The 25,726-nt window shown below is 36.0% G+C and overlaps 2 protein-coding genes across 4 annotated transcripts; both read left to right on the top strand.

Annotated features, from left to right (window-relative positions):
* The first annotated feature begins 227 nt into the window (after positions 1-227).
* On the top strand, positions 228-3,886 carry LOC132185804 (uncharacterized). The gene is made up of 4 exons (XM_059599596.1): positions 228-858; positions 1,251-1,298; positions 1,469-1,541; positions 3,622-3,886. Exons 1-4 carry the CDS (start codon positions 317-319, stop codon positions 3,805-3,807), a joined length of 849 nt encoding a protein of 282 aa, XP_059455579.1. The 5' UTR covers positions 228-316; the 3' UTR covers positions 3,808-3,886.
* A 7,006-nt stretch (positions 3,887-10,892) lies between these two features.
* Positions 10,893-25,726, top strand: PDR2 (phosphate deficiency response 2). 3 transcript variants are annotated; one of them, XM_059597015.2, is made up of 22 exons: positions 10,893-11,091; positions 11,891-12,147; positions 12,458-12,550; positions 13,920-14,122; positions 15,855-15,927; positions 16,052-16,224; positions 16,341-16,512; positions 17,663-17,767; positions 17,870-17,980; positions 18,081-18,167; positions 18,257-18,439; positions 18,854-18,904; positions 19,018-19,143; positions 20,292-20,371; positions 20,890-20,998; positions 21,338-21,466; positions 22,278-22,343; positions 22,477-22,548; positions 23,291-23,442; positions 23,724-23,835; positions 23,918-24,034; positions 24,280-25,726. In XM_059597015.2, exons 2-22 carry the CDS (start codon positions 11,899-11,901, stop codon positions 25,384-25,386), a joined length of 3,570 nt encoding a protein of 1,189 aa, XP_059452998.2. In that variant the 5' UTR covers positions 10,893-11,091; positions 11,891-11,898; the 3' UTR covers positions 25,387-25,726. The 3 variants fall into 3 exon arrangements, with proteins under 3 accessions (XP_059452998.2, XP_059452996.2, XP_059452997.2); XM_059597013.2 differs by having other exon boundaries at positions 11,888-12,147; XM_059597014.2 differs by having other exon boundaries at positions 10,893-11,103; positions 11,888-12,147.

The following is a 25,726-nucleotide window of genomic DNA, read 5'->3' as shown; positions in this document are numbered from 1 at the left end:
AAAGAGCGACTCCTCTCTATAATTCCGTGTTTGGGTTTTCAATCCCGAGACCCAAAAGTGGCAAAAAGAAAATAGAAAGGAAATTTGATTTGCTTTTTTTTTTTTTTTTGTGTTTTTTTGTGCTTTTTTTTTTTTAAAAAAAAAGAGGAAATAGGGTTTGTTTGTTATGTACTAGATGAGTTTGAGTGTGTATGGGGTTAATGGGTTGGGTATCAACAGTTGAAAAGTATGAGTTCCATAAAGAGCCAAACCAAACCCTTTCCCTTTCATATTTTACCAAACAGATCGCTTTGTAAAGTAGCTTGCTTATTATTATATGCACTACTCCTCAATGGCTTCTTCTTCTTCTTCTTCTCACAAATCCATCCAAGATTACAAACTAATTAAAGCTGAAGAAGATGAACAAGGAGGAGACTGGCTTGAGCTAGGGTTAGGGTTAGGGTTTGGAACAGCAGCTTGCAGGAAAGTGGAAGAAGAAAATCATCATCAGCATAGATCAAACGACCCGGTTTCAGTTCCTCTTTCCTCTTCAGTACCCTTGCAAACCAACCAGGAGTTAGGTTTAGGGTTAGGGTTAGGGTTAGGGTTAGGTTTAAGGTTTGATAATGATGATGGTGTCTGCAGGCGTGTACTGGCGCCGTCTAGTTTTAATTATCACAACCTGTTGTGGCCAGATCGTTGTCATCATCATCATTACGATCATGATCATGATGATCATCATACTGCCATGCCTTCATGGCCATGGCATGTTGATGACTGGCAAATGCCGGTTCCCGATGATACTCATCATCATTACTACTCCACAACAAGACCCCATTCCACTGGTTTCTGGTTTACCCTCCGCTCCTTAACCAACCGGTGAGTGTGATCAGCAACCTTTTAATTTCCTTGTGTTCATCATTACACATCCTTTCCTTCTTTTTCTTTTTCATTTTTTTTTCCTCCCTCTTTTGTTGTTTTCTGGTGACTTTCTTTCTGGTGGGTCTTTCTCTGATCAGTACTACTACTCTTATACAAACTTTCGTTTTTTTTTTATAGTTTAGATTAGAAAGTACATTTTTAAGACATGATTTTAACGTTAGTTTTCCATCTCATGTACTCAAGTGTTCCTTTCTCTTTCTTATAACTTGCTTCTTATATTTTTTTCTTTTTTTTTCATCATTGTTTATATATATATATATATATATATATATATATTGGTTGTGTTTTGGTGATGGGGTTGTGTTTGAATGATATGTTGTGAGGTGCAGGGACGGGGAAGGGGTGCCTCAAATACCGAAGGCGTACATTAGAGTGAAGTAAGTGGTGCACGTTAGCATCCATACATGATCATATCATCGTCACATTTTTTCTTCATAGCTAATGATGGTGTTCAGTGAAATGAGTGGGAAAAGAAAAGCTGACGTTTACTTTTCTTTTTTGGGTTTTGGTGTCGTCCTCCTTTTTGCTGGTTTTGAAATAAAAAAAGGGACGAGAACGTGACGGTTTTCATGGTTAAAAAGTACCTGGTTAGAAAGCTTGGTCTCTCCAACGAGGCTGAGGTAATTTCTCTCTCTCTCTCTCTGTGATATTTAATAATTACTGAGGATATATATAATTACAGGCAAGGCAATAGGCATGCATGAAAGTGATTTGTTGTTTTAGCTAGTGAGGTGACAATTAAAGCGCTCTCATTGAGTGAATGCTATTTTTATCGTTGTAGTCTGTGCGGTACTCGATCATCGATCGCCATGCAGATGGCCGGATCTAGCCATTTGATATGTTAAGAGTTTTTTAGGGTTTTGGTGAAGGAATGGGCAATGTGGAGTACTATTATTGTCATTTCAATGGTGTCCTTTGACAAGCCTTCTCATACTTCAATCTTCCTTCTTTTTTATTTTTTTGCTTTAGCCAGCTGCCACTTCACACTACACACCCTACTACATCTCAATGCTTTCTGTCGTCTTACTTAAAGGGTGGCTATCATTTCTTACTATTAATTATTGCAGTATATGAAATATTACTAGAAATGTTACACATACTCTTAGACCATTGGGTGTTATATGTAATTTGTGTTGTCTTAAGATCGAAGATGGTATCATTTCTTGTTGATATAAGAATATATGAAAAATTATAGAGAAATGTTACACATACTTTCGAAATGTTACCATTGGGTGTTATATGTAATTTGTGTTGTCTTAAGATCGAAGAGGGTATCATTTCTTGCTGATATAAGAATATATGAAAAACTATAGAAAAATGTTACACATACTTTCGAGTGTTCACTTATTGAAATCTTTGTACGGACGTGTGTTCATGCCTGCTCGTTCTTGATGCAAGAGCTTAATTACTTTGGTAGTAGAGTGAGATGAAATTAACAAATTAATTTCCTTTATGAAAAATAGATTCTTACCTAAGATTCGTTTAACTAAGTTCTTTGTCCTCCAATTTTGACTATATATGCACTTTTAGAAAGTTCAATTGTGATGAATTAAAATAATCATATGGAAGGCATAAAGGTATCATTCATTTATTTAAAGTTGCCTTTTATTGATTTGTCTGTCTTTCTGTTGGGTGAGTACTATAAGAATCCTATTGAAGCTCACCCAAGTCATCTTTACTTGGTAGAAGGTTTATCCATGCACTAGATGCCATGGCAAAACTTTAGTGTTAATGATTTTACATGAACATGAGTTGGGGTAAAAAATCTTTTCATTTCAATTGCATATTAGAAATAGGATAAGTGCATATATATATATATATATGAATTCGGGCCCGTATAATTCGAATAATATAGATGAAGCCTACATGCTATATATGTTATAATATTAATTAAATAATATGATGTCAATTGGGTTGAACATGATGAACTCCAAGAAGACGTGGCAGACCTTGTCAAGGACCAATGGCATTTTTTGGTATTAAAAATGAACAGGAAAGCAAATTTCATATAAAATGCACATATAGATGTGCTGATGATCCATTTAAATAAGTATCAAGACAGGAATAAAGTAATCATAGAATGGCAATGACTGCATTGAAATACCAAAAAAAAAAAAAAAGGGAAATACCCATTGAATGGCAAAAAGAACCTATAATATAATTTAACTTCTCGAGAATTTGTTCAATTATTTGTGATTTAGCTAGAAACTCGATTAGTATGGAGTGATTTAGATTGTGCATTTTTGCTCGAGTTCAATAGATTTTCCTTAAGGCTTATGTATCCATTCTATCTTTTACTTTGTGAGATCCTTGTCAAATAGTGATAAATAAATCATCCTTCATCTTCTGTCATTACTGAGTTCATCCATGCTTCACTGATTTTTCTATCCAGTTTAGAATGTTGTCGTACGTATAGATCTTTTAAGGCAGGGGAAAATGTAGATCATGCATGTATGATGTATGCATCATTATTTACAAAATGAAGTTTCTATCCAGAGGAAGCTGTAGGATAATTGTTCATCTACCTAGCTCTGTTCAACACTATGAAATCCAAAATGCATAGTCAACCTAGTTCTGTTTTGTAGTATATATATGCTTCTTGTGCTTCATTTGTTATAAAAGAGAGAACCACTTGATATTTTAAGCTCATTTGTAAATTAATTGGATTGTTTTTTTTTTCTTATTGCTTATTTGTTACAGATTGATATATCATGCATGGGGCAGCAGTTGTTGCATACACAAAGCTTGAAGCAAGTAAGAGATGCTGTTTGGCTGCCTAGATTGTTAGAATCTGTAGATTCAACTAAATCGTTTGAAGACTCTAATGATGGGTCTACACAACATTTGATGTCTTTGCATTATAGCAGACGATGCGAATTGGACTGAGATTCTCTTGGTTTATTCAATTCCTTTATTTGGGAGTAAGTTGTACATATATGTATGCTTTATAATTAAGTAATGTATGTTTCGGATTCAGTCAAAATTGCTTTCTCTAGACTCCAACCCCATATTATTCAAATCTATGCATATATAGTCGAACTTCTCAAACTACTCTAGACCTTCACATTACCCATCTGTTAGCTTTTTTTGATAGATGATATCTCATGTACGTGACTAATATAGTTATTATTTTTTTACACACATATATTAAAAAAATCTACCATGGCCTGGGCGTGGAGGAGTGGGTCTCTATTGCCAGAGACCTATGGCCTCCCCTTGCCAATTAAGAAGACCTCACGAGCAAGCCGTGGGTCTCTGGCCATTGAGAACTTTGACCATGTGTCACCATGCCGGTGGTCTTCATGGTCAGAGTGTGGGTTTTCATGAAATCTTTTAAGAGGATAGAAATAGATAAATTTAATTATTTAATTATTATTTTAATATTTTTATTTTCACGTGAAATATTTAATTTAAATGAATGGTCATTTGATGGAGTCAAAGTTTGAATTTAAGACATTTGACTCTGTTATTATGTTAAATCACCACTTGTCCAAAAAATTTAACTGATAGGAAAAGATAAATTTAATTACTTAATTATTATTTTAACACTATTAAAACCAAAGTGACTAAAAATATCATAACATAATTTAGTGCAATGATGTCAACGTCCATCGTCATAGAATATCAAGTCTAGAAGAATCAATGGGTTGTTTCTCGTGGCTTGAAACTGTAGCAAGATTTGATTGATGTGTAAAAAAAATAAAAATGTTTGATATGAAAAAATGAAAATTTTTTGTTTTGTAGTGATTTATTTATTTATTTAAATAATAGTAAAACGTGATTGATGTGATGTAAAAAATAAGAATATTGAAGTTATATAAATTTTAGGTGCTGAAACTTTTTTATTTTTTTGGTTAATTGGCAAACAACCCCAAAGGCAATAACATCAAATATAAATAACTTAGGTCTTTAAGATCAATCCAAAGGCAATACATCAAATATAAATAACTTAGGTCTTTAAGATCAATCCTCAAGGATCCCCATGAAAGATTATGTACCACCACCACAAGCAGTAGGAAAGAAAAGTCCTCTTCTCGATGATGAGCCTCCATGTAGACGACCATCTCTGGACCTGCCACGAAGATTAGCCTAGCCGGCCAGATCGTCCATTAATATCCTCTTGCGCGGCCCCCCATGTACCATGCTCTAAAAATTAATGGATATGTTTTACAGGTGAAAAGACAACTTAGTAAGCAATATATATATTAAATTCATGCTTAACAACTTACAAAGCCTTCTCACTTTATGGCATTGGCAGCGACAATTTTCCAATTCTTTTAATAACATATTATTTATTCTCATCGCCAAGGCACAATATGCAATATCATAATTAATCAATCTGGCATCATAATTAATCAATCTGGCTTATTTAAACGTACATAAACATCAATATTTAGTAAGTAACATACTTACTAAATTTTGGGGTGTTGTTCCGTTTACGGTATTTTGCCTTTTATTACAGCCTATTTTGGCCGTTTTGGATTGCTTAATGGGCCGAGTCATTTATTTGACTCATTCCCAACGCGTTTTCACTTGTGTTCATGTAATTCCCCTTCTCACCCCCCCCCCCCCTTGAATTAAAAAAAAAAAAAAAAGTAACATACTTTAAGAACAATTATTTAAAGCATAATATATTTCTCATAAAGTAGTTATACTTGCTATATATTTTCACATATAGAAGAAAGTGGGTTTTCCACACAAGCGTTCACAAACAACTCTTGAAAGACCACCACAAATCCTATATATGGAACACTTCCTCTCACTTTCTCTCTTTAAGGCCACGAGTGACACTAGGAATTCTTTTGAATTTTTGGTGAAAGTGACTTAGCTTTTTGTCTTGTATTTATAGTTGAATGGAGGGCTAGGCTTTAAAGTCTCATTTCGATCAAAGGGTGGGGGTATAGATAGTACCATAGTTGGCCAACCATATGTAGATGCATTGAACATGGAATTTTCAATCATTAATTATTCTTCCAAAATATCTCTTATCCAAGTAACTTGTGACTTGTACTTATAATGGTGCAACTAAGTTACACTAGCTAATAGATAAAATGAGCCCAAGACGGCCATTTTTGGTTTTTTTGTTTGAAGTATTAATTTGGAGTTCTTCTGACCGAATTTCACCTCCTCAAAGTTTCATGTCATAAAGTCACATTGCTCCTTAATTAACGACTCTAAAATGCAACCCAAATGATTCATAATCTTTGTGACATACTTAGAACACATATAATTCTTCAATGATATAATGTATTTTCATCATTATCATTATGTTTTATAATTAATTAAATAGGTTAAATTTTTTGGGCATTACAGAGAGAGAAGGGTTGTAAGGAATTTTTACCGAATTCAAAATCTTAGGGCTCTTGCATTTTTTTTCTTCATGCATACTCTTATGCAATTTTTTATATCTCGGCCTAATTTTGGGATCCTTACCCAACCTTTTTATATGCTCTGTGGCCTCTTTCTCACAATCTTTCATGGATTCTCTTCTTACTTCTTCTAATCTTGAAATAATATGTTCTTTTTCCTTGGGAGTATTTATTGCAACAGAATTTTTTCCCTTGGGAGCATTTTGTGTGTTTGAACCATTCCTTCGAGATTTTGCATCATTATATGGAGAGAGTGAGATAATTGGAGGGGAATGTAGAAAATGAATGATAGAGGGAGGGTGATTGGGAGAGAGATAGAAATTCAACAAGGATAGCCAACACCACCATCATCATCAAAGCAAATCTTTTCATAACCTTTTTAGTCATAGCACCCGCCTCTCCTTTGAATTATCTTTGTTGTTTGGAAGTGTTGTATTATATCATAATTTATAGCATCTGAACAACAATTTACATGGCCAAATAGAGAAGTTTTAGTACTTGTAGTTTTCTTTCTTCTATTATTTTATCTATTTGTTTATTATTTTTTTCTTTTTGCCTTTTGGTTTTGGTTAAAGGCATGCAAGGTCAAGAGGTAATGTCACAACTAATAAATGTGAAAATATAAATTCTAATTTCTTCTTTTTCTAGTTTGAATTTTCGAAAACATATACATGAAAGGTAGATGTTGTCTCTTCAAAAAGTCTAGAAAAGCGATGCGTCCTTTTCCCAGGACATAGAGAATTATAACAAGTGCATTAGTGACTGCATGAAGAGAAGAATGCAAGAGCCCTAAGTGTTCTTGATCTAGCTACATCCATACACTACCTTCATCCACCAAAGAGCCTATCTAAGGGCGAGTGAGAAAATGCACGTGAAGAAGATCATCGAGCTTGGTTGCTTTGGAGAGGTTTTTCCATTTGATGTGTTTATTGATTTTTCACTTTGTAAAAATAATACTTGCGTTACGATTATAATATTTTTTCATTAAATATTTTTTTTTTTTACTTTATGAATATTTATTGTTGATTGTTTGTTTTGGGGTTTGAACTTGGTCACATGTTCTAAAAGAACAGATTAAGAAGGAACCAAATTTAGTAAGTATGTCGCAGTCTCTATGCCATATCCTCAAAAGGATGTAGGTATAGTAGCTAGCATAACTCATTATAGCTCTTATCATGTCTAAAAGAATTTCATTTCTTCTTTACTTTATACCACACCATCTTACTAGGAGTGGTAAGTGTGATCAATTGGGATACAATCATAACCTCTGCCAAGTAGTTCTTAAAGTCCCCAACGAGGTATTCGTCACCTCGACTAGATCGAATGCCCTTATGCATTTACCAAATTGTTTTTCGGTTTCCGCCCGAAACCCTCTTAAACTTTTTAAAAACTTCATACTTTTGACGCATTAGGTATCCATAATCATATATAAAGTAATCATCAATGAAAGTAATGAAGTATTTATAACCTCCTTGTGTCTGAACACTCATAAGACCACATACATCAATATTTACTAAGTCAAGCACATCATTGGCCCAACACCCTTTTGTTGAAATGATCTCTTGGTCATTTTACCCTCCAAGCAGGATTCACAAACCGAGGAACTCATCAGGATCCAATAGGCCCAAGAGCACATCCTTGACCAGCCTTTGTATCCTACTTAAATTAATATGTCCAAGATGTAAGTGCCAAAGATGTGCTTCGTTAGTAGAAGAAAACTTTTATCTTTAATCACCACTAAACATGTTTCAACTAAGAATGAAAAACATTTACCTTAGCACTTGAAAGTCACATACTTTGGACAATTTCTTTTTCAGTGCCCTACTTTGCCATAATGGAAACAATTTTCCTTTTGGTTTAGCCTTTTCTGGTTTGTTCTTGCTTGCCATCTTGTTTGGGAGCTAGATAATTTGAGCAATTTATCTTCCAATCCCCTGCTTCATCACAATGGAAACACTTTTCTTTGGGCTAAGCTTTTGCTGCTTTATCACCTGCTTTGTTCACTCTTGTGGCAACTTGTTTGCTAGCTAGTTTGGAACTAGATCTTCTCCTGATTCCTGCCTTTCGGATTAAACGAAGGTGCTTGAGCCATATGCACACCAACCATGGCTTTCAAGACGAGATTGGAATTGCAAAATCTTATGAAATGGTGCAAAAACTGCTCACCAAATCGGCTAAATCGATAATTGAGCAAGGGTGAATTGGTCATTTTTGGGTGCAAACAAAAATACTGAGTGAATAGGTCCAAAAGCCACACAATAAGTCTTTTTATTTTTCGCCATACTAACTGGGTCCTCAAATCAATTAAAAAAGGTAGAGAGTGCGGCACAGCTGGAAGTTCTCCCCTCCCCCCTCCCTTCCCCGACTCTTTCCCCCCTTCTTTTTGCTTACTTTTTATTTTATTTTGTTATAGGCTCAAGCGCCACCGCACTCGGTGTGCTGTCCACCATTTTTGCCATGTCTTTTTTCGAGGCTAATGGGGCTCTTAGATCGGACTATTCAAAGCTCGATTTGCGTCTCTCCGTTAGACCCACCTCGACACTCGCCCCTCTACCGCACGCACCAGCCCTGCTCGCTTCCAATGACACCTGCCGCTTCTGATTCTGGCAATCCCGAGACGGATCATGACTCGTAAGCGCTTGCGCTTGGTTTTTTTGCGCTCTAACCAGAATCATCCAACAGCCTTTCTCGAGTGGTGTTTTGTGCCTTATCTTTATTGTTTCCTGTATTTTGTGTTCTATGTTTGTTGGGTTGAGGATGTGAATAATTTCTTGGCTTGCGAATCTAGTAGGATGAGTTTCGGCAGGTGGATGTTGCTATCTTTGTATCGGATTAAGTCTGTATGGAGTAGGCATGTTGTTACAACTGAAGATTAGTCATGGGTTAGCGGATGTTGATGTCATAGATAGGTTATGAATGTAAGATTGTTATGTATGTATCTATGATGTTGTAACCTTGTAGCTTCGGCTATGATTTTCTCAAAGCTTTATGCTCTACGTTGTAAAAACTTTATGCTCGTGATCCTTCTTCAATTAATAAGACCAGAATGACTTTCCCTTAAAAAAAATCAATTAAAAGCAAATAAGTAATTGTGCGAGACAAAATAAAATGTACTGCTCAAACACAATAAACTCTTTTTATAGAGAAATACTTTTTATCCTTCTTTCATCCATCTTCATTTTTTTTTTTTTTTTTTCATATTAACTATTGAATCCGTAGATTCTATAAATTTAATGATAGTTTTTGTTAAAAGAAAAAAGAAAAAATGGATAAACAGTCCCATAAACTATTAGTCATTTTCAATAAAACCCCATAAAGTGACATGTATGACAGTTTGAGAATCAAACTATCAAATTGTGGCAAAAAGGCCACTTCTTGCTTGGATGAAAAAGTTGTCACATATATGCTCTGTCATTCAGCCCTTTTTTTTTTCAGAAAAAAAAAAAAAACTAACAATTATTCTAAATAGACAATTTTGTATTTTTGTGAATTTGCCGTCCAAAAAGGGAGCGGCTGAAACCACACCAAAGGCTGACCACCCCCGAAGGCCATGAGGGTGGTTCCACCACCCTTAGACTGGCCCTCAACCCCACGTAAGGTGGCTGAGACACCCCCAACACGAAACCACCCATTTTTTGGCCATTGGAGGTGATTTGCCCACTCTTAGACCGACCTTGGGGTGGTTGACAAATGGCTAAAATGAGGTAATCGGGCCATCCCATAATTTTTATTTTTTTAGGATTTAGTTTTTTAATTAATATTTTATTATTTTAATTATTTTATGATATGTGACATTTGTATATGACGACACGTGACATTCTGTTAGTTTTGACTAATGGAGATTTAGCTTGCATGCTGTTTTCACTAAACAAAATTAGGTTTAAAAAATTAATAATAAAAAATATATTAAAACTTGAAAAATAATAAAAAAAAAATAATAATTAAAAAGCTAAAAGTTTTTTTTTTTAAAAAAAAGGGTGGCCAATTGCCCAAAGGAGGTGGCCGGCCACCCCATTTTTGGCTAAGGGGTGGACGAACCACCCCCATAGGCCATGGGGGTGGTCCGGCCACCCCCAAAAGGCAAAAAAAAAAAAAAAAAAAATCCCAAAACAATTTGGGTTTTGGGGGTGGCCAGACCATCTAGGCCCGGCCACCTCCAAGGGCTTGGGGGTGGCCGAAACCACCCTAGGCCCTTGAGGGTGGTTCAGCCACCTTCAAAACCCAAACTTTTATTTATTTATTTAATATTTTTAGCTTCTTAATTACTATTTTTTTATTATTAATTTTTTAAACCTAATTTTCAACGGTGAAAACGGTACTACAACATGCATGAGGTAATTTTCATTACCGCATGCAAGGCAGATCCGGGTAATAGAACCTAACAGAGCCACTGAGGTATTAAATTGGTCTTTTCTCATACGTCATCTACCATTTGTGTGATAGAATTTGAACCAGATGTGAGAAAAAATAAAAATATGTAAACCTAATTACTAAAAAAAAAAAGTAATTAACCCTTATAATTAACAAAATTTCAAGCATTTAATTTCCAAAATAAAAAAGTGATTTCAAATCCGGCGTTTTCTAAAAAATTTATCATATATTTACCCAACTTTTATTCGCAAGAGCAGAGGAAATAAGAGAAAGAGAAAAGAAAGAATCTGCTATTCCTTTCTTGCAACTTCAGCTACTAAAGAAAAGTCCTTCACTCACAACCAGAACCGTCCGATCTAGGGATTCTGGATACCTCAGTCTCGCTTCTCCGATTGCGAGCTCCTCCAAGCGCCCGCGACGATCTCTGTCGGTTTGTTTCTAGGTTTCCTTGTTTGGACGTTCTGTTTTGTTCCTAAATTTACTTTTTTGTGTTATTACTTTATAGTCTGAATTGAATTTTATCCATTTCTCTGTTCGGCTGCTGAGAATACTCGAGGAATTTATCGTTTCGAATACCTTAAAGAGTGTGTTGGTGTTTTGTGGTATTGTTAGTTTTTAATACAGGAAAGCAAATGGTTGAGAATATATTATGGATTGCCTTTGCGGCAGCGATTAATCAGGATGGAAATGGTTTAAATTTTTGAGATAATGATGTGTTTGTGTGAAGGATAGAGGAAAAGATTATTAAGGCTGCGTTTGGTAGGTGAGAAAATTGGATGATGATGGAGTACCAATGCAGTAAAAAATACTGTAGAAATGGACAGTAGTAATTTTCGCATAAATTAAAACGGTAAGTTAAGGTTTCCTCGAAAAGCTGGCCCAAACTTGATTTGTATGCAAAGAAAGCAAAGGGCATGAACCTAGTGAAACAAGAAATGTGGGTCTTTATGTTCTAATTAAGTAGTTTCAATCTCAATTGGAAAAGAAAAGAAACTCTATTCAACTAACCTTAATTGTTGGTTGTATCAAAGGAAAATTGAGTGCACTTCTCTACTCTTATTTCTTTTCTTTTCTTACACTTTCTTGGCACCAAATGGTGAATTACAGTGTATTATGCAATGAACAACGGGTGAAATTTTTTTATTTGTTTTCTTTTCCTGCACTTTCTTGGCACCAAACAGTACAATTTTGTCATCTTAACGCTCGTATCATTTATTTGTGGATAGAAGGTTGAGAGATGTCGAGGTTCCATGTGGGAGGGAAAGTGGTGGAGAGAGTTGAGTTGTTGAGGAAGAGGCACTTGGCATGGCGATTGGACGTGTTGCCCTTTGCCATTATATATATTTTGTGGTTGACTGCCATTGTTCCTAGCATAGACATTGGGGATGCTGCCATTGTTTTCGGTGGACTTGTTGCTCTTCACATTCTGGTCTGGCTTTTCACGGCTTGGTCCGTCGATTTCAAGTGCTTTGTCCAGTATAGTAAGGTATGCAATGTTCACATCTTCACCAAGAACCATATATATAATGAATGTTATACACACATACTATATTTTATAAAAATATGTCTCTTTTTATGTTTTTGTTTCTGTGCGTGTGTATAAAACATTCGAGAACTCAAGGAAGTGAATTGAATGACACTTTCCTCAACATTTATAATGGTAATAAGAAACTTTGTTTTCAAAGGAATGTTCCAGTTTCTTGATTTTGTCTTTTTGTTGAAGCGATGCAAGTTTTCGGCACTGATTTTCCTTGGAATAATTTTGGGATGTGATTTGGGCTTATATTTGTTTGCAGGTTAATGATATTCACCAAGCTGATGCATGCAAGGTTACTCCAGCCAAATTTTCTGGTTCTAAAGAAGTAGTGCCTCTTCATTTTCGTAGATTAGTAAGTCCATTATATTTATAGTTTATCTTCTTAAATATTTTTTCCTTGATTGTAAAGAAATATTGGAGTTATGGCTTTTAGTCTGTGAGATGCAGTGCATACTTAAATCAGGTTGTTTTGCTTCTTAAGGACTATTTCTGGTATAAGTCTTTATAGCTTACCTCTAGCTTGTGGGTTCTAAAGATTAACATATTGGGACATTATTTGGTTTGGTTTCTTCTCATGGCTGTTCGTTTCTTTCTTTCATTCTCTATCTACTTATTGGTCTCATTTTGAGTTTAGTGCACACTCTTTAAAAATAAAACGCACGGTTTGTGCATAAGTGGATCTTGTGAAGTTGATAATAGTAATTCACTTTTTAAATCAGCAAGCCGTAATTTTATGCTCTAATTTATCTGGAGAAATCTGATAAATGCACATATAAGATGCTTAGAGTTCGAATTAAGGAGAAAGGTTTGGTTGGGTGATATTGATGTGAAAGCATGAAGAGAGAATAATAGATATGCATTGGTGCCATAAAAAATGCATAATCTCAGCCAGTTGTGGAAGTCGGATAATAAAATACATTGCGCAGAATTTTTTCCTCTTCTCCACAAGGCCACTTTTCTAATTGATCAATGGTAGTGGGTCCTCAGATTAATGGAAATGACAAAAAGTGGTGGCAGCATTCTTGATTTAATTTGTAACCTTTTATATTTTTAGGAGAAGAAAGCTCAAAGCTTGAGGATACCTAGCAGAATGGTGTAGTTGAACTTGTTCTGGAAACAGATTGACATGATACTCTTAGGCTAGTGGATCATTGGATGCGTCCTATATTTGCAAAAAGAAGTGCAGGTTGAAGTTTATGAGCAATGATGACACCTTGGATGAGAGAGATATTGGATATGTTCTTGCAAAAATAAATGCATCCTTCTTTTCTGGTTCCATCATGTATTTATCCTGCTCTGGTTTGTTCTTATAGACACTAGGCAAGTCCTTTTATTAAGAACACCTTTATATTTGCATACATGCAGAGACAAATGCTAGTTTTTGACTCAAGAAAGCCTTGATTCCATTTACATAGGTTCACATAAACCAAAATGTTGTGTTTTCTGCAATTGGTGCCCTTTGGTTTATCATGTCAAACAAAGAAGACTCAAACTAGGAGTTAATTATTCAAATCAGGCATCTTATACGTAAATATTTAAGTTAGGAGTTTATATATGTAAGGTAGATAGATTGGTAATAGGTTTCATCTGTTTCTTTATATTTTGGTTTAGATTTTTTTTTTCTTCTTATTTTTGCAAGTGCTATTGGCTTATATTGTTGGCATATTTGTTTTTAGTTTTGAAATTCCTTTGCTTGACAATGTAGTCTTTCCCTTGAACAGCCAGCAAGTTCTTCATCTGCAATGGATTTGGAAGAGATTTACTTTGATTTCAGAAAGCAGTGCTTCATCTTTTCAAAGGAGAAGGAGACATTTTGCAAGCTTACCTACCCTACCAAGGAAACAATTGGACACTATCTCAAAAGTACTGGCCATGGTTCTGATGCTAAAGTTGTCGTTGCCACTGAAAAATGGGGACGGAACGTGTGAGTTACCATTTTGACCTTTTCTCTTATGTTTGTATCTGTTGAATATTTATGGCTGTTTGATTTCTACTTCATAACCTTGAATGGAGATGTTTGATGAATAAATCTTTCTCGATAGCTGTGGTATTTCTCTTATTATTGTCTGAATTCTCACGATCATGAACCACTGCCTGTTTCTTAGTACTATGCAAATACCAACTTTTACCGACCCTCCCTGAGCATTTCGACTCTAATAATTGGCTTTCAATACATGTCGGCTCAGTAGTTGGAAGATTTTTTGACTCCCGACATGTGTCAGGTTTCCTATCCATATTTAATTTATAAGAAAAAGAAATAGAAAAAAAAAAAAAAAAAAAAAAAGAAAACCCTGTAACAACCCTTGGCATTTCCTCTCCCAGTCGGCAGTTGGTGCTCCTTTGGCGGAAACCACAGAGATCACAAAGCAGTGTGTTGATTCAGTCTCTTCACGAGCATCCCCAAACAGAGAGCCAAAGATCTCCATTCTGAGAGCTAGAGATCTGATCCCAAAGATCATCGAGAACTGCACATCCCTGGCATTTCTTAGTTGAGAACAACACTGAGATCACTAAGACTAGCACAGCTTGGAGATCTCCGCCATCACCTCTGATACCTTCGCCATGGGCAGCTAGCAGCTATGCTTGGGCCATCTACTATACGGGTGGCAAGGGCACTTCCACCTATGTCATACTGGCCATAGAGAGCACCAATGCCTGACCCAACTTCTGACCTGAGGATGTTGATGTCGGTTTGGCTCAGAAACCCTCCTTAGGTTGGGTCAGCTTGAAAGTTAATCTCCGTTTGGACTTCATTTGGGTCGGAAGTCAAAAGGGGTGGGATTTCAGACCCAATCAGGTTGATGCCCACCCCTACTGTTTCTGGGGATTATTGGTTCTTGTTCTACCTTGACTTGTATGTGTTAAAAACTTATTTCTACCTTCAGCTTTGATGCCTTGAGATCCATTAACATGTATGCATGTTGGAAATATTAGCACAGCTCGTCATGCCATATCTCTGTATAAAAAGGACTAGGACCAGCTATCATTGTGTCCCAATAATTAGATTAAGTGTGGTGGAAATAAGTCAACAGGATTTTTTTTCCTTAACTTTTATAAAATTTTCAAATTCTAGGCACTGCAACAGTTTTAGGGGTGATATTTGGGAAAAAGCATGTTTCAATTGGATGGTCACATCTGACCTGAAAAAGAAAAAAAATGGTCAGAATGTACCAAATGGATCTGATTACCACTTACTAGTATACTTTTTATGCCTGCATAAGCATACATATATTTTATTTGGGTGGTAATAGTTATTTTTGGAATATGGAACTGATTGCATGAGACTGGAAGGTGTTATATAATTCTTCATTTATGCTTGAATTCTGCATCTTCTCAGCTTGTACAACAAAAAATCCCAATTAACATAATCATAAGCTTTTTCTATTTAGATACTAATGTTGATTGAGAGTAACCTCCATTTGAACAATAGTATCTATATATTGTTTGAGATTGTTATGCTTTTAATGATATTTCAATTAATGTTTTGAGATTATATTTGTTTTGTTTGCATCATTGATTTGTGGATACCTTCTAATTAAATTTTTTATTTTGCTTCTCATTATTTGGTCATCATTCCATTTTATTGGAAGGTAATCTTTGTGATACTGGTCTTGGCTTTATTGATTTAATTCTGCTCCGTAATGTTGGCATTGTAGATTTGATTACCCACAACCTACATTCCAGAAGTTATTGAAAGAGCACTGCATGGAACCCTTTTTTGTATTTCAGGTTGTCTCTAGTCAGTGCTCTCTCTCTCTCTCTCTCTCTCTCTCTCTCATTTCAGGTTTCTTTTGATCAATTTATGTTTGGTTCTTCACTCTTTTGCTGCTTTTTATGCTCGCCCTGCATGTAGGTCTTCTGTGTGGGTCTCTGGTGTTTGGATGAGTATTGGTATTACAGTTTGTTCACCCTATTCATGCTGTTTATGTTTGAGTCAACAATGGCAAAAAGTCGGTTGAAGACTTTAACTGAGCTAAGACGTGTTAGAGTGGATAGCCAGACCTTAATGGTGTATCGATGTGGGAAGTATGTTATCTTGATGTCAATTAAGCTGGTTCCTTTAACTTCTATTTTTTATTTTCAAATTTTTTTCAATGGCTGTTTGTCTGTTTGTGTGGATTTTTTATTTTTTTGAATTATAGGTGGGTTAAACTCTCTGGAACGGATCTGTTGCCTGGGGATGTTGTCTCTATTGGGCGTTCTTCTGGTCCGAATGGAGAAGATAAGTCAGTACCAGCAGACATGCTTATATTAGCTGGAAGTGCTATAGTGAATGAAGCCATTCTCACAGGCGAGTCTACCCCACAATGGAAGGTGGTTCTCTTTTTCTGATATACTTTTTTTTTTTTATTGTGCTTACTTGTGTGATATCTGATACACTGATCGATCTGATATGAGGCTTCTAAGGTGAATATGTCTTATGCAGGTTGGGGTGAAGTATTTTTTTTAAAAGGAAATGTTGTGTAGTTTCAGTTTTATGAGTTTGAGTGATCATAATCTGTACTAGGCTACTTTTCTTTGGTTATTTGGTGATGCATAATTGCAGACATGAATTACATTCCCCAGATGACTCATAAGAATGTCATTAACTGATTCTTCATTCAAAGACAGGAAGAAGGAGAAAGAATAAAAGAAGATTATATCAGTTTTTATAATAGGAACTGTGTTTGATAGTATTTTGGATAATTTTGGTAGACTAAAATAAAACTTATACATTTGTTGGACTTTCTTATGCTCAGCTATATCTCCCTTTTTTTTTTGTAAGTAATTTTTATGCTTGGCTATATCTCCTTACTGAGTGAATTTTCTTCACTATTGTTGTTACAGCTAATTGATTGCTTTTAATATTGTGTAATTATTGTTCATAAAAAAATATATTATTGTGTAATTACTGACTTCATGTTCACCTATATCTTTTCTGTTTTCTTAATATCTTGTTAAGTTCAAAATGTCATCATGTGGGTGATGACAGGTGTGGAGAGCCCCTCCTGCTCTCTCATTTTTCTTAAAATATAAAATAAGTTTGTATACGTGAGGACATGTGCATTTACATCTCTACCAGAGTTTGTCTGGGCTATGGAATGCCCCTCCTGCTCCCTCATATTTCTCTCGAAAAATAAAATAAGTTTGTCTGCACTAGGACATGTGAATTTTCATCTCTACCAGAGTTTGTCTGGGCCATAAGCATATAGAGACTCGGGCAATTTTATATTTGGCATTGGTTTTATTATCATGGAGGAAAATGAATGACAAGTTTTGAGGACCGTGAAAGGACTTGGGAGAAGATTGTATCTTTTTTCTTCTATATTTTGTATCTTTGGATAGCTTATTTTGTTTCTAATTTAGTGATTACTTATCATGATTTCTTTTTTCCTTTTTCTTCTTTGAGCTATGTTTTCTTATGTATACTTCCTATGTACCTCGGGCACCTTACGTTACTTTTAATGAATCTCGACTTTTTTAGGTTTCAATCATGGGAAGAGGAATTGAGGAGATGTTATCAATAAAGAGAGATAAGAGCCATGTTTTATTTGGTGGGACTAAGATTTTGCAGCATACTCCAGATAAGGTAGTTAATGTTAAAACCTTTTCTTTTCTTTTTTTTTTTTTTAGGTCAAGACATGTTCAGGGCTTTTAAACTTATGCTTTTAAGTCTTTTACTGGATTTCAGACCTTTCTTCTGAAGACCCCTGATGGTGGCTGCATAGCTGTTGTTCTGAGGACTGGATTTGAAACAAGTCAGGGAAAACTGATGCGAACAATTTTATTTTCTACAGAGAGGGTAATTGATATGTATTCTTAGTTGAGCAGTGATTACCTTACTTTATAATTTAATTCCTTGTTTTGGGGATAACATTTTTTTAATCAAATATATATTGCAGGTTACAGCTAACAGCTGGGAAAGTGGGCTGTTCATTTTATTCCTAGTCATATTTGCAGTAATAGCTGCTGGTTATGTACTTAAAAAGGTAAGTAAATGGTGCCTTAAGGGTACATAATGGATTTTGATTAGTACAATTCGTTCCTTTTTGTGATAATGAGAACATCATTGATGTAGGGGCTAGAGGATCCCACAAGGAGCAAGTACAAGCTTTTACTAAGTTGTTCACTTATTATTACTTCTGTGATCCCTCCTGAGCTGCCAATGGAATTATCAATAGCTGTTAATACATCTCTGATTGCCTTGACACGGCGTGGAATATTTTGTACAGAGCCTTTCCGAATACCATTTGCTGGGAAGGTCCATTTTCTGTTTTTATGTATTAAGTTTTTACTTCTTTTTCTGGGCTTAAGAAATGTTCTTTAAATTGTTAATTGTGTTGATAATTCTCCCCTTACATAGAGATAGTGCTGGTTTTCTGATAGTAATCTACATTTGGCAAATGTATGAATTTGGTGTGGTTGGTTTAGTTAGTCTCAAGTTCATCTTATCTTTATTTTTCTTTTTTGATATGCTGAGCGGTAGCTTTGGCATCCAAATATTTATAATATGCTGGTAGGCCTTCTACATTATCTGTCATGTCATACATTTTTCTCTCTTCCTGGTTTTATAGTTAAATTTCGGCAAATATCACATGTAACAAGAAACCTATTACTGGAGATTTTATTGATTCATCATTACATTAAATATCTTTAATGGTTTCCCCACCTACAGGTTGATATATGTTGTTTTGACAAAACTGGAACACTTACATCTGATGACATGGTATGCCCGATATTGAGCTCAGTATTTGATGCTCATTTGTTGTTGTTATAGGCGTTCTTGATAATTTGAACCATCTCATTTCATGAAATCTTTTATCTTTGGCTCTTTTCCAGGAGTTCTGTGGAGTTGGTGGGTTAACGGGCAGTATGGATTTAGAAACTGATATGTCAAATGTGCCAGTGCGCACTCTGGAAATTCTGGCTTCTTGTCATGCCCTTGTTTTTGTTGAGAACAAGCTGGTATGCAAATATTGTATTTTGGGCAAGCAGTATTGAACACCTTTATTTGGTCATTATTTATAACTTTTTTTATTGTGCTTGGAAGGCATATGAGATTCAGTTGTTGAAGCTATTCTCTTAGTATATGCCAATTTCTTCTTCTAATTAGATGTTTTCTCATGTATACTTCCTATGTACTTTGGGACATATCTCGATTACTTGTTAAAAAAAAAATGGTTTATGTCAAGTTTATACGGTGAAGAATTCTACTTCTCATGATATGAGATTTTACATGAGCGTATGCTAGAAGGCCTTTATTATCAAGTAAAGCCTTGAAATTTGATGGGGTAACAGGATTATTAGGAATTTGATGTAAGGGTTCATGTGCCTGCAAGGAATACCAACTGGTGACCAGTTGTCTGCAATCATATTTGAAGACTGCTATTGAATGTTGTCTAGCTCCCTTCCTGAAAATCTATGATGAATGTGTCTCTTGTAGTTTATGCGTTTGTGGCCAGTAATAAATAAACCCATTTTTTGCTGTGGTCAGTTTACTCGTGCCAAATTCAGATTGAATGTGCTATTGATGAATTATAAAGATAATGAAACAGGGAATGCTGCTTCTCGTTGTGTTAGCTATAAGTGGCTCAAATCATTTGGACAATCTTGCGTTCTGGAAACTGCTTTGTCCAATTCATCCTTCTTCTCCTTTCTCTTTCCAACCTTGGCTGGGATCAAGTTGGCCATTTTTTTTATACTGTTTGAGGCTACTTTCTTAGAAGAGACCCCTTTAGAAGGAACTAGAAGTTCAAAATAGCATCAGTTAGAAAAGAATCCTTATCTGTTGAGAATCTACATCCACATTGGCAGTAGAAAATATACTTTTTTGGAAAGGTCTTTCTTCCCCTGCTGGTATTGTTCAATATGCATGTTACTTTGACTCCATGCTGTGTTGGAGAGTTCCATTCTTTTGATCATATTTTGTTCTTTAGAATAAACAACCTGGCAGCGCCACCAGAGCAACTTACTTGAAATCTTGCTATATGTTTCATTTTGCACTGATGAAAAGATTATTTTCAATCTTCTGTTTAAAAATTCTTTGCTCTAAATTGCTCATGTTGCTTTAATATTCCATAAATTGCTTCAATAATAAGAATTATTGCCTGTAGGTGGGTGATCCTCTAGAGAAGGCAGCACTTAAGGGAATCGATTGGAGTTATAAATCAGATGAGAAAGCCATGCCAAAAAAGTAAGCAGTAACATTTCAATATTATGAGTCTTACTGTTCTTTGGAATTGATTCATATATTTCTAGTTTCATTTGTCCTTTAACCTGTGATTAGACTGCAATTGCATTGGCAATTATCCCTTTCCTTGAATCCTTTTTTTTTTTTTTTTTTTTTCCTTTTCTTATCTACCTTGTTTACCATATTTTTGGGTTCTTGGATCTTTGAAAAAATTAAAGTGATGCATTCTTTTTTTGGAAAAAAATATATCCAAGCGAAATGAGAACACATGAAAGAAAATGTGGAAAGAAAAAAGAAAAAAGAAAGAACCATCCCATAAGAACAAAAGTAAAAGTAGATAAGGGTGGCAATATGTTGTGAAAAAGCTCATTTGGACATGGCTTGTTATTTTATCTGATCATTTGTTTCCAATATCCATTAATTTTTGTGGTAACAACTGCTAAACAATGCATCCTGTCTTGAAGCCAATCCCTTCATATATAGACAATTTTATCACTTTTATTATGTGCTATGGGTTGCAGGGGAAATGGCAATGCTGTTCAGATTGTTCAACGACACCACTTTGCGTCCCACTTGAAGCGAATGGCAGTTGTTGTTCGCATTCAGGAGGAATTTCTTGCTTTTGTGAAGGTCTGTAGGTTGTAACTCTGCAATTTGTGTGCATATTTACAAGGATCAAGATGTTTGAACATCCTTTCTCCACACAGTTCATTTAGTCTGTAGAAGCTGGGAAATCAAAATTCTGACTCCTTGATAATATTCTCTTTTCTCCTTAATTGTTGACCTGATTGTTGATCAGTATTGAAATTTTAAAATATCTAGAGATGGTATTTGCTCTACTTCTTGCACCGTATATCCTTGCTAGTGATTCAAGTCATCCAAAAAGAACTCAATTGGAGGCTCAGTGCAGCCCTTTTCCTTGCAGCAATTTTGTTTCTTTGCTGATAAAATTTTTAAATCTCACTGCAGGGTGCCCCTGAAACTATTCAGAATAGACTTGTTGATGTGCCATCATCATATGTTGAGACCTACAAGAAATATACACGTCAAGGGTCTCGTGTCCTAGCTCTTGCTTTCAAGTCCCTTCCAGATATGACAGTAAGACTTCTTTGGGATTTATTTTCTTTCCGATGTCATAGGATTTTCTTTTTCATGTGATCCTTTCTTTTTCAATTAAGAGGAGAGCATTTGTATGGCATCTTTGACTCAATGTCATTTGTCTTAATTCTAAGAACCTAAGTCTTTTCTCCTTTTCTTTCCCTTCAAAAGAAGTTATATATCAAGCAGTATCTATGAAGTGATGCATACGTATACAGGTTTAGAGTTAGGAACTGATTTCTTCATTGTTTAGTTATTCATAGTGCCAGGTGTTGAGTGACAATTCAATTTTTTCTTCTCTAGATTTTAGTGTCAAGAGTTGGCTCAAAGGGGATCAGTTTTGTCGGGAAAATTGTCCATGTTCAATGTTCTCTTTGTAGGGGAAAGCTCAAGTGCCATATTTTATGGTCTGAAATTTTAATAGTTGTGCTTTTGTCTGTATAGTTGTATGAAATTCCGCACTAAGGATAAAATGCATGCGGGTATTTTGCCATGTTTGTGAACCTTCTGTTTTTTTCCTCTCATCCCCTTTCTTTTATATATTTAACTTTTTACTGTTCTCCTTTCTCTCACTTGTTTGGTTATTTTGGAAAAGGATAAAGTGTGTTCTGAAGTTTGTACTTCTGCTTAATTTCTATTAACTTTAAAAGTGAAATTACAGAAAAGCCCTTTCTGTGCTTCCTATACAGAACACACTAGTTTTTCCCTCTCTCTCTCAGGCATTACTTTGTTGGTAAATCTGGTAAAACCATTCAATCTATGTATCTATGTTTGTTTGACTTATTGCTTATTGTATGTTACTTGCGTGAAGGTTAGTGAAGCTAGAAGCTTGGATAGGGATGTAGTGGAGAGTGGCCTTACTTTTGCTGGTTTTGCGGTAATCTACAAACCCTTCTGTTTATATGCAATACCAATGACTTTCCCATGTTGAATAAGTTTTTGCAGTAAATGCTTGTTGGTTGTTACTTTTCTGCCTTGTAATTTGTAAATGCTCACAATTTAATTTTCAGGTTTTTAACTGTCCTATTAGAGGAGATTCAGGCACAGTCTTGTCTGAACTAAAAGGATCTTCACATGACTTGGTAAGCAACATGTTCTTCTGAGTTTTTTGTGAGGAAAATGTTGAAAAGACTCTGTAGCATGAATTAATATGTTTACACTCTAGCAAATAATTCTATGATGAAAAAACTAGTGTATTTAATAGACTGTATTTGGTAATGAGCTTCCAAATGATCAGAATGTTGGCCCATTGATGCTTAAAATCTCAGCAGATTAGCCCTATAATTAGATCTGCCCTATGACTAATCTTTCTAGGGATGGATTTTATTTTGGAGGTGCAATTCAACAGCCACCCCTTCAAAATTATCAATATAGATGCTACCAAATCCTTAAATCCTTAGAAGCATTGTGTTCCCCCCGGAATATCAATTGGTAGGCCATGCACATGACAAAATGGCCATTTTTAGATATCTTTTTCGTTTCCCACCACCACACACAACCCACCACCCCCCCCCCCCCCCCCCCCTCCCCCTTTAATGACAATGCATCTATTCCTTGCTTGTTATCGGTACATGACAAAACAACTGTTAGGTATGATTCAGGCCAAAGGTTTTGGTACTGTAGTAGGGAAATTACTAGTTTGCGTGGCTTCCTTACCCAGAGTCTATCCCCCCTGGGTCTCGCTCTTTCTATTTCTTTCTAATACTTTATAAAATCTATCAGGAATCCAATCTAAAATCTAGACCAACCCCTCCTTTACCCCTTACCTGCTTGACCTACAGCTCAAGTGGATCTCTAACTGAAGGCCGTGTTTTTCAATGACAGGTGATGATTACTGGTGATCAAGCTTTGACAGCCTGCCATGTTGCAAGCCAAGTTAATATTATATCAAATCCAGCATTGATTCTTGGTCCAGCAAGGAATGGTGATGGGTATGAGTGGATATCCCCTGATGAGACAGAGATTATGCAGTACAGGTGAAGGTTTTGTCCTTTCTAAAATATATATATATTTCCCGCAATAATAATTGGCTCTATTTTTGCTTAATTTGATACTTTTTTCTTTAAACTGTTTTTGGCCCTAAAGAACTGCACAGAACGTTGAGTTTGCTTTGTCCTTATGTCCTTTAGCTTTATGCCGTCTTTATGTCTTTTTATGGAATTATTTTCATAGCTTTACCAATTTATTGAGCACTGTTTCCAAATTATGATTTAATTTTCATTTTCTGGACTGATCAATGAAATGTAATTGATTTCAGTGAGAAAGATGTTGAAGCTTTATCAGAGTCTTATGATCTCTGTATTGGTGGGGACTGCATCGAAATGTTACAACAGACCTCTGCTGCTCTACGAGTCATCCCTTACGTGAAGGTTCTGATTCAATCTTTGTGTTTGAAACCTGTTTTTGATGTTGGTGTAGTCTTGACAATGCATATATGGATCATTGTCTCAGGTTTTTGCAAGAGTTGCTCCCGAGCAAAAAGAACTCATCATGACCACCTTCAAAACAGTAGGAAGGATAACATTGATGTGTGGGGATGGGACTAATGATGTTGGAGCTCTGAAGCAGGTAATATGTTGCTGAAGATAGTTAATTTTTGTTCATGTTTTTTAAGTTTCATGGATATTTAGGCTACGTTTGGTACCATGGGAATAGGAATGGGGGATAGTTGACTTCTTTTGCTTCTTGTGTCCTCAATAGCTGGGATAATTAGAAAGTTTTCATCCAGTTGTAATCCTGTATATATAGTTTTTTGCCAAAATCAGAAGTAGCAGAAAAAGGTACGAGCATGTAATTTTATTTTATTTTTGTAGGCCCATGTGGGAGTTGCTCTATTGAATGCAGTGCCTCCAAGTCAAAGTTCTGGGACATCTAAGGATGAAGGTACGAAGTCTGCCAAGTCAAAAAAATCTAAGCCTACATTGGAAGCAACTGGAAAAGGTATGGTTCTAAATGGAGAAGGCTCGTCGAAAGGTAAAGGTACCTCGAGGTTGGATACCACCAACGTTTCTGCTGGTAATCGCCATCTGACAGCTGCAGAGATTCAACGACAGAAGCTGAAGAAGATGATGGATGAGCTAAATGAGGAGGGTGATGGTCGTGGAGCTCCCATTGTCAAGCTTGGTGATGCCTCTATGGCATCACCATTCACTGCAAAGCATGCGTCGGTTGCCCCCACCACAGACATAATTCGTCAGGGTCGCAGTACTCTAGTAACTACCCTCCAGATGTTCAAAATACTGGGCCTTAACTGCCTTGCTACAGCGTATGTATTGAGTGTTATGTATTTGGATGGTGTCAAGCTCGGAGATATCCAGGCTACAATCAGTGGTGTATTTACAGCTGCCTTTTTCCTGTTTATCTCGCATGCCCGCCCCCTTCACACCCTTTCAGCTGCACGTCCCCACCCTCATGTCTTTTGCTCCTATGTATTCCTTTCTCTCATGGGACAGTTTGCGATCCACCTACTTTTCTTGATTTCTTCTGTGAAGGAGGCTGAGAAACACATGCCTGATGAGTGCATCGAGCCAGACTCCGATTTTCATCCCAACCTGGTGAATACAGTCTCATACATGGTGAACATGATGCTTCAGGTGGCTACGTTTGCTGTGAACTACATGGGGCATCCTTTCAACCAGAGCATCTCTGAAAACAAACCATTTTTGTATGCCCTCTTGGGTGCTGTTGGTTTTTTCACAGTTATTACTTCTGATCTATTTAGGAGCTTGAATGACTGGTTGAAGTTGGTGCCTTTGCCTGGTGGATTAAGGGATAAACTACTGCTTTGGGCTTTTCTCATGTTTTTGGCCTGCTACTCCTGGGAGAGACTCTTGAGGTGGGCTTTCCCTGGTAAGATTCCAGCCTGGAAGAAGCGTCAACGGCTTGCTGCGGCTAATCTACAAAAGAAGAAACATGTCTGAGTGAATCAAAGTGGAAAGAGCTATATTTTGGATGGCTATGCGGCCGGAGCTGATGGTGTGATGGCATCAAAAGGCAGAGCCAGTGAGCGGAATATAGCTGAATGGCTTTACATTTTTTAACAGTTGTATCAATCAAATTGTGAATTTTCCTCCTTTTGTGGTGGGAGATTGTCTAAAAAGTACCAAGTTATTAATATTTTGCAGGGAGAATATGATTTTAGGATGCTTTTTGGATATAGGAGATAGATACATGACGGATAGTTTCAACCTTTAGAACCATTGTACCCGACTTGCATTCCACATTTGATTATTGTCTTTTCTCAAGAAAGTATTTGATACA

The sequence above is a fragment of the Corylus avellana genome, chromosome 7 (assembly GCF_965113065.1).
Source record: "Corylus avellana chromosome 7, dhCorAvel1.hap1.2, whole genome shotgun sequence".
Classification (NCBI taxonomy): Eukaryota; Viridiplantae; Streptophyta; class Magnoliopsida; order Fagales; family Betulaceae; genus Corylus; species Corylus avellana.
Note: the sequence above shows the minus strand (reverse complement) of the source record. Positions and strands in the feature narration are given on the sequence as shown.

Bases quoted from the DNA above. Each gene is read 5' to 3' on its own strand.
- PDR2 (XM_059597015.2), top strand. From the start codon at position 11,899: ATGTCGAGGTTCCATGTGGGAGGGAAAGTGGTGGAGAGAGTTGAGTTG. The intron at 18,905-19,017 runs GTATGCCCGATA...GCTCTTTTCCAG, and splicing joins CACTTACATCTGATGACATG to GAGTTCTGTGGAGTTGGTGG. The intron at 22,344-22,476 runs GTAATCTACAAA...TTTAATTTTCAG, and splicing joins TTACTTTTGCTGGTTTTGCG to GTTTTTAACTGTCCTATTAG.
- LOC132185804 (XM_059599596.1), top strand. From the start codon at position 317: ATGCACTACTCCTCAATGGCTTCTTCTTCTTCTTCTTCTCACAAATCC. The intron at 859-1,250 runs GTGAGTGTGATC...TGTGAGGTGCAG, and splicing joins CTCCGCTCCTTAACCAACCG to GGACGGGGAAGGGGTGCCTC. The intron at 1,542-3,621 runs GTAATTTCTCTC...TATTTGTTACAG, and splicing joins GTCTCTCCAACGAGGCTGAG to ATTGATATATCATGCATGGG.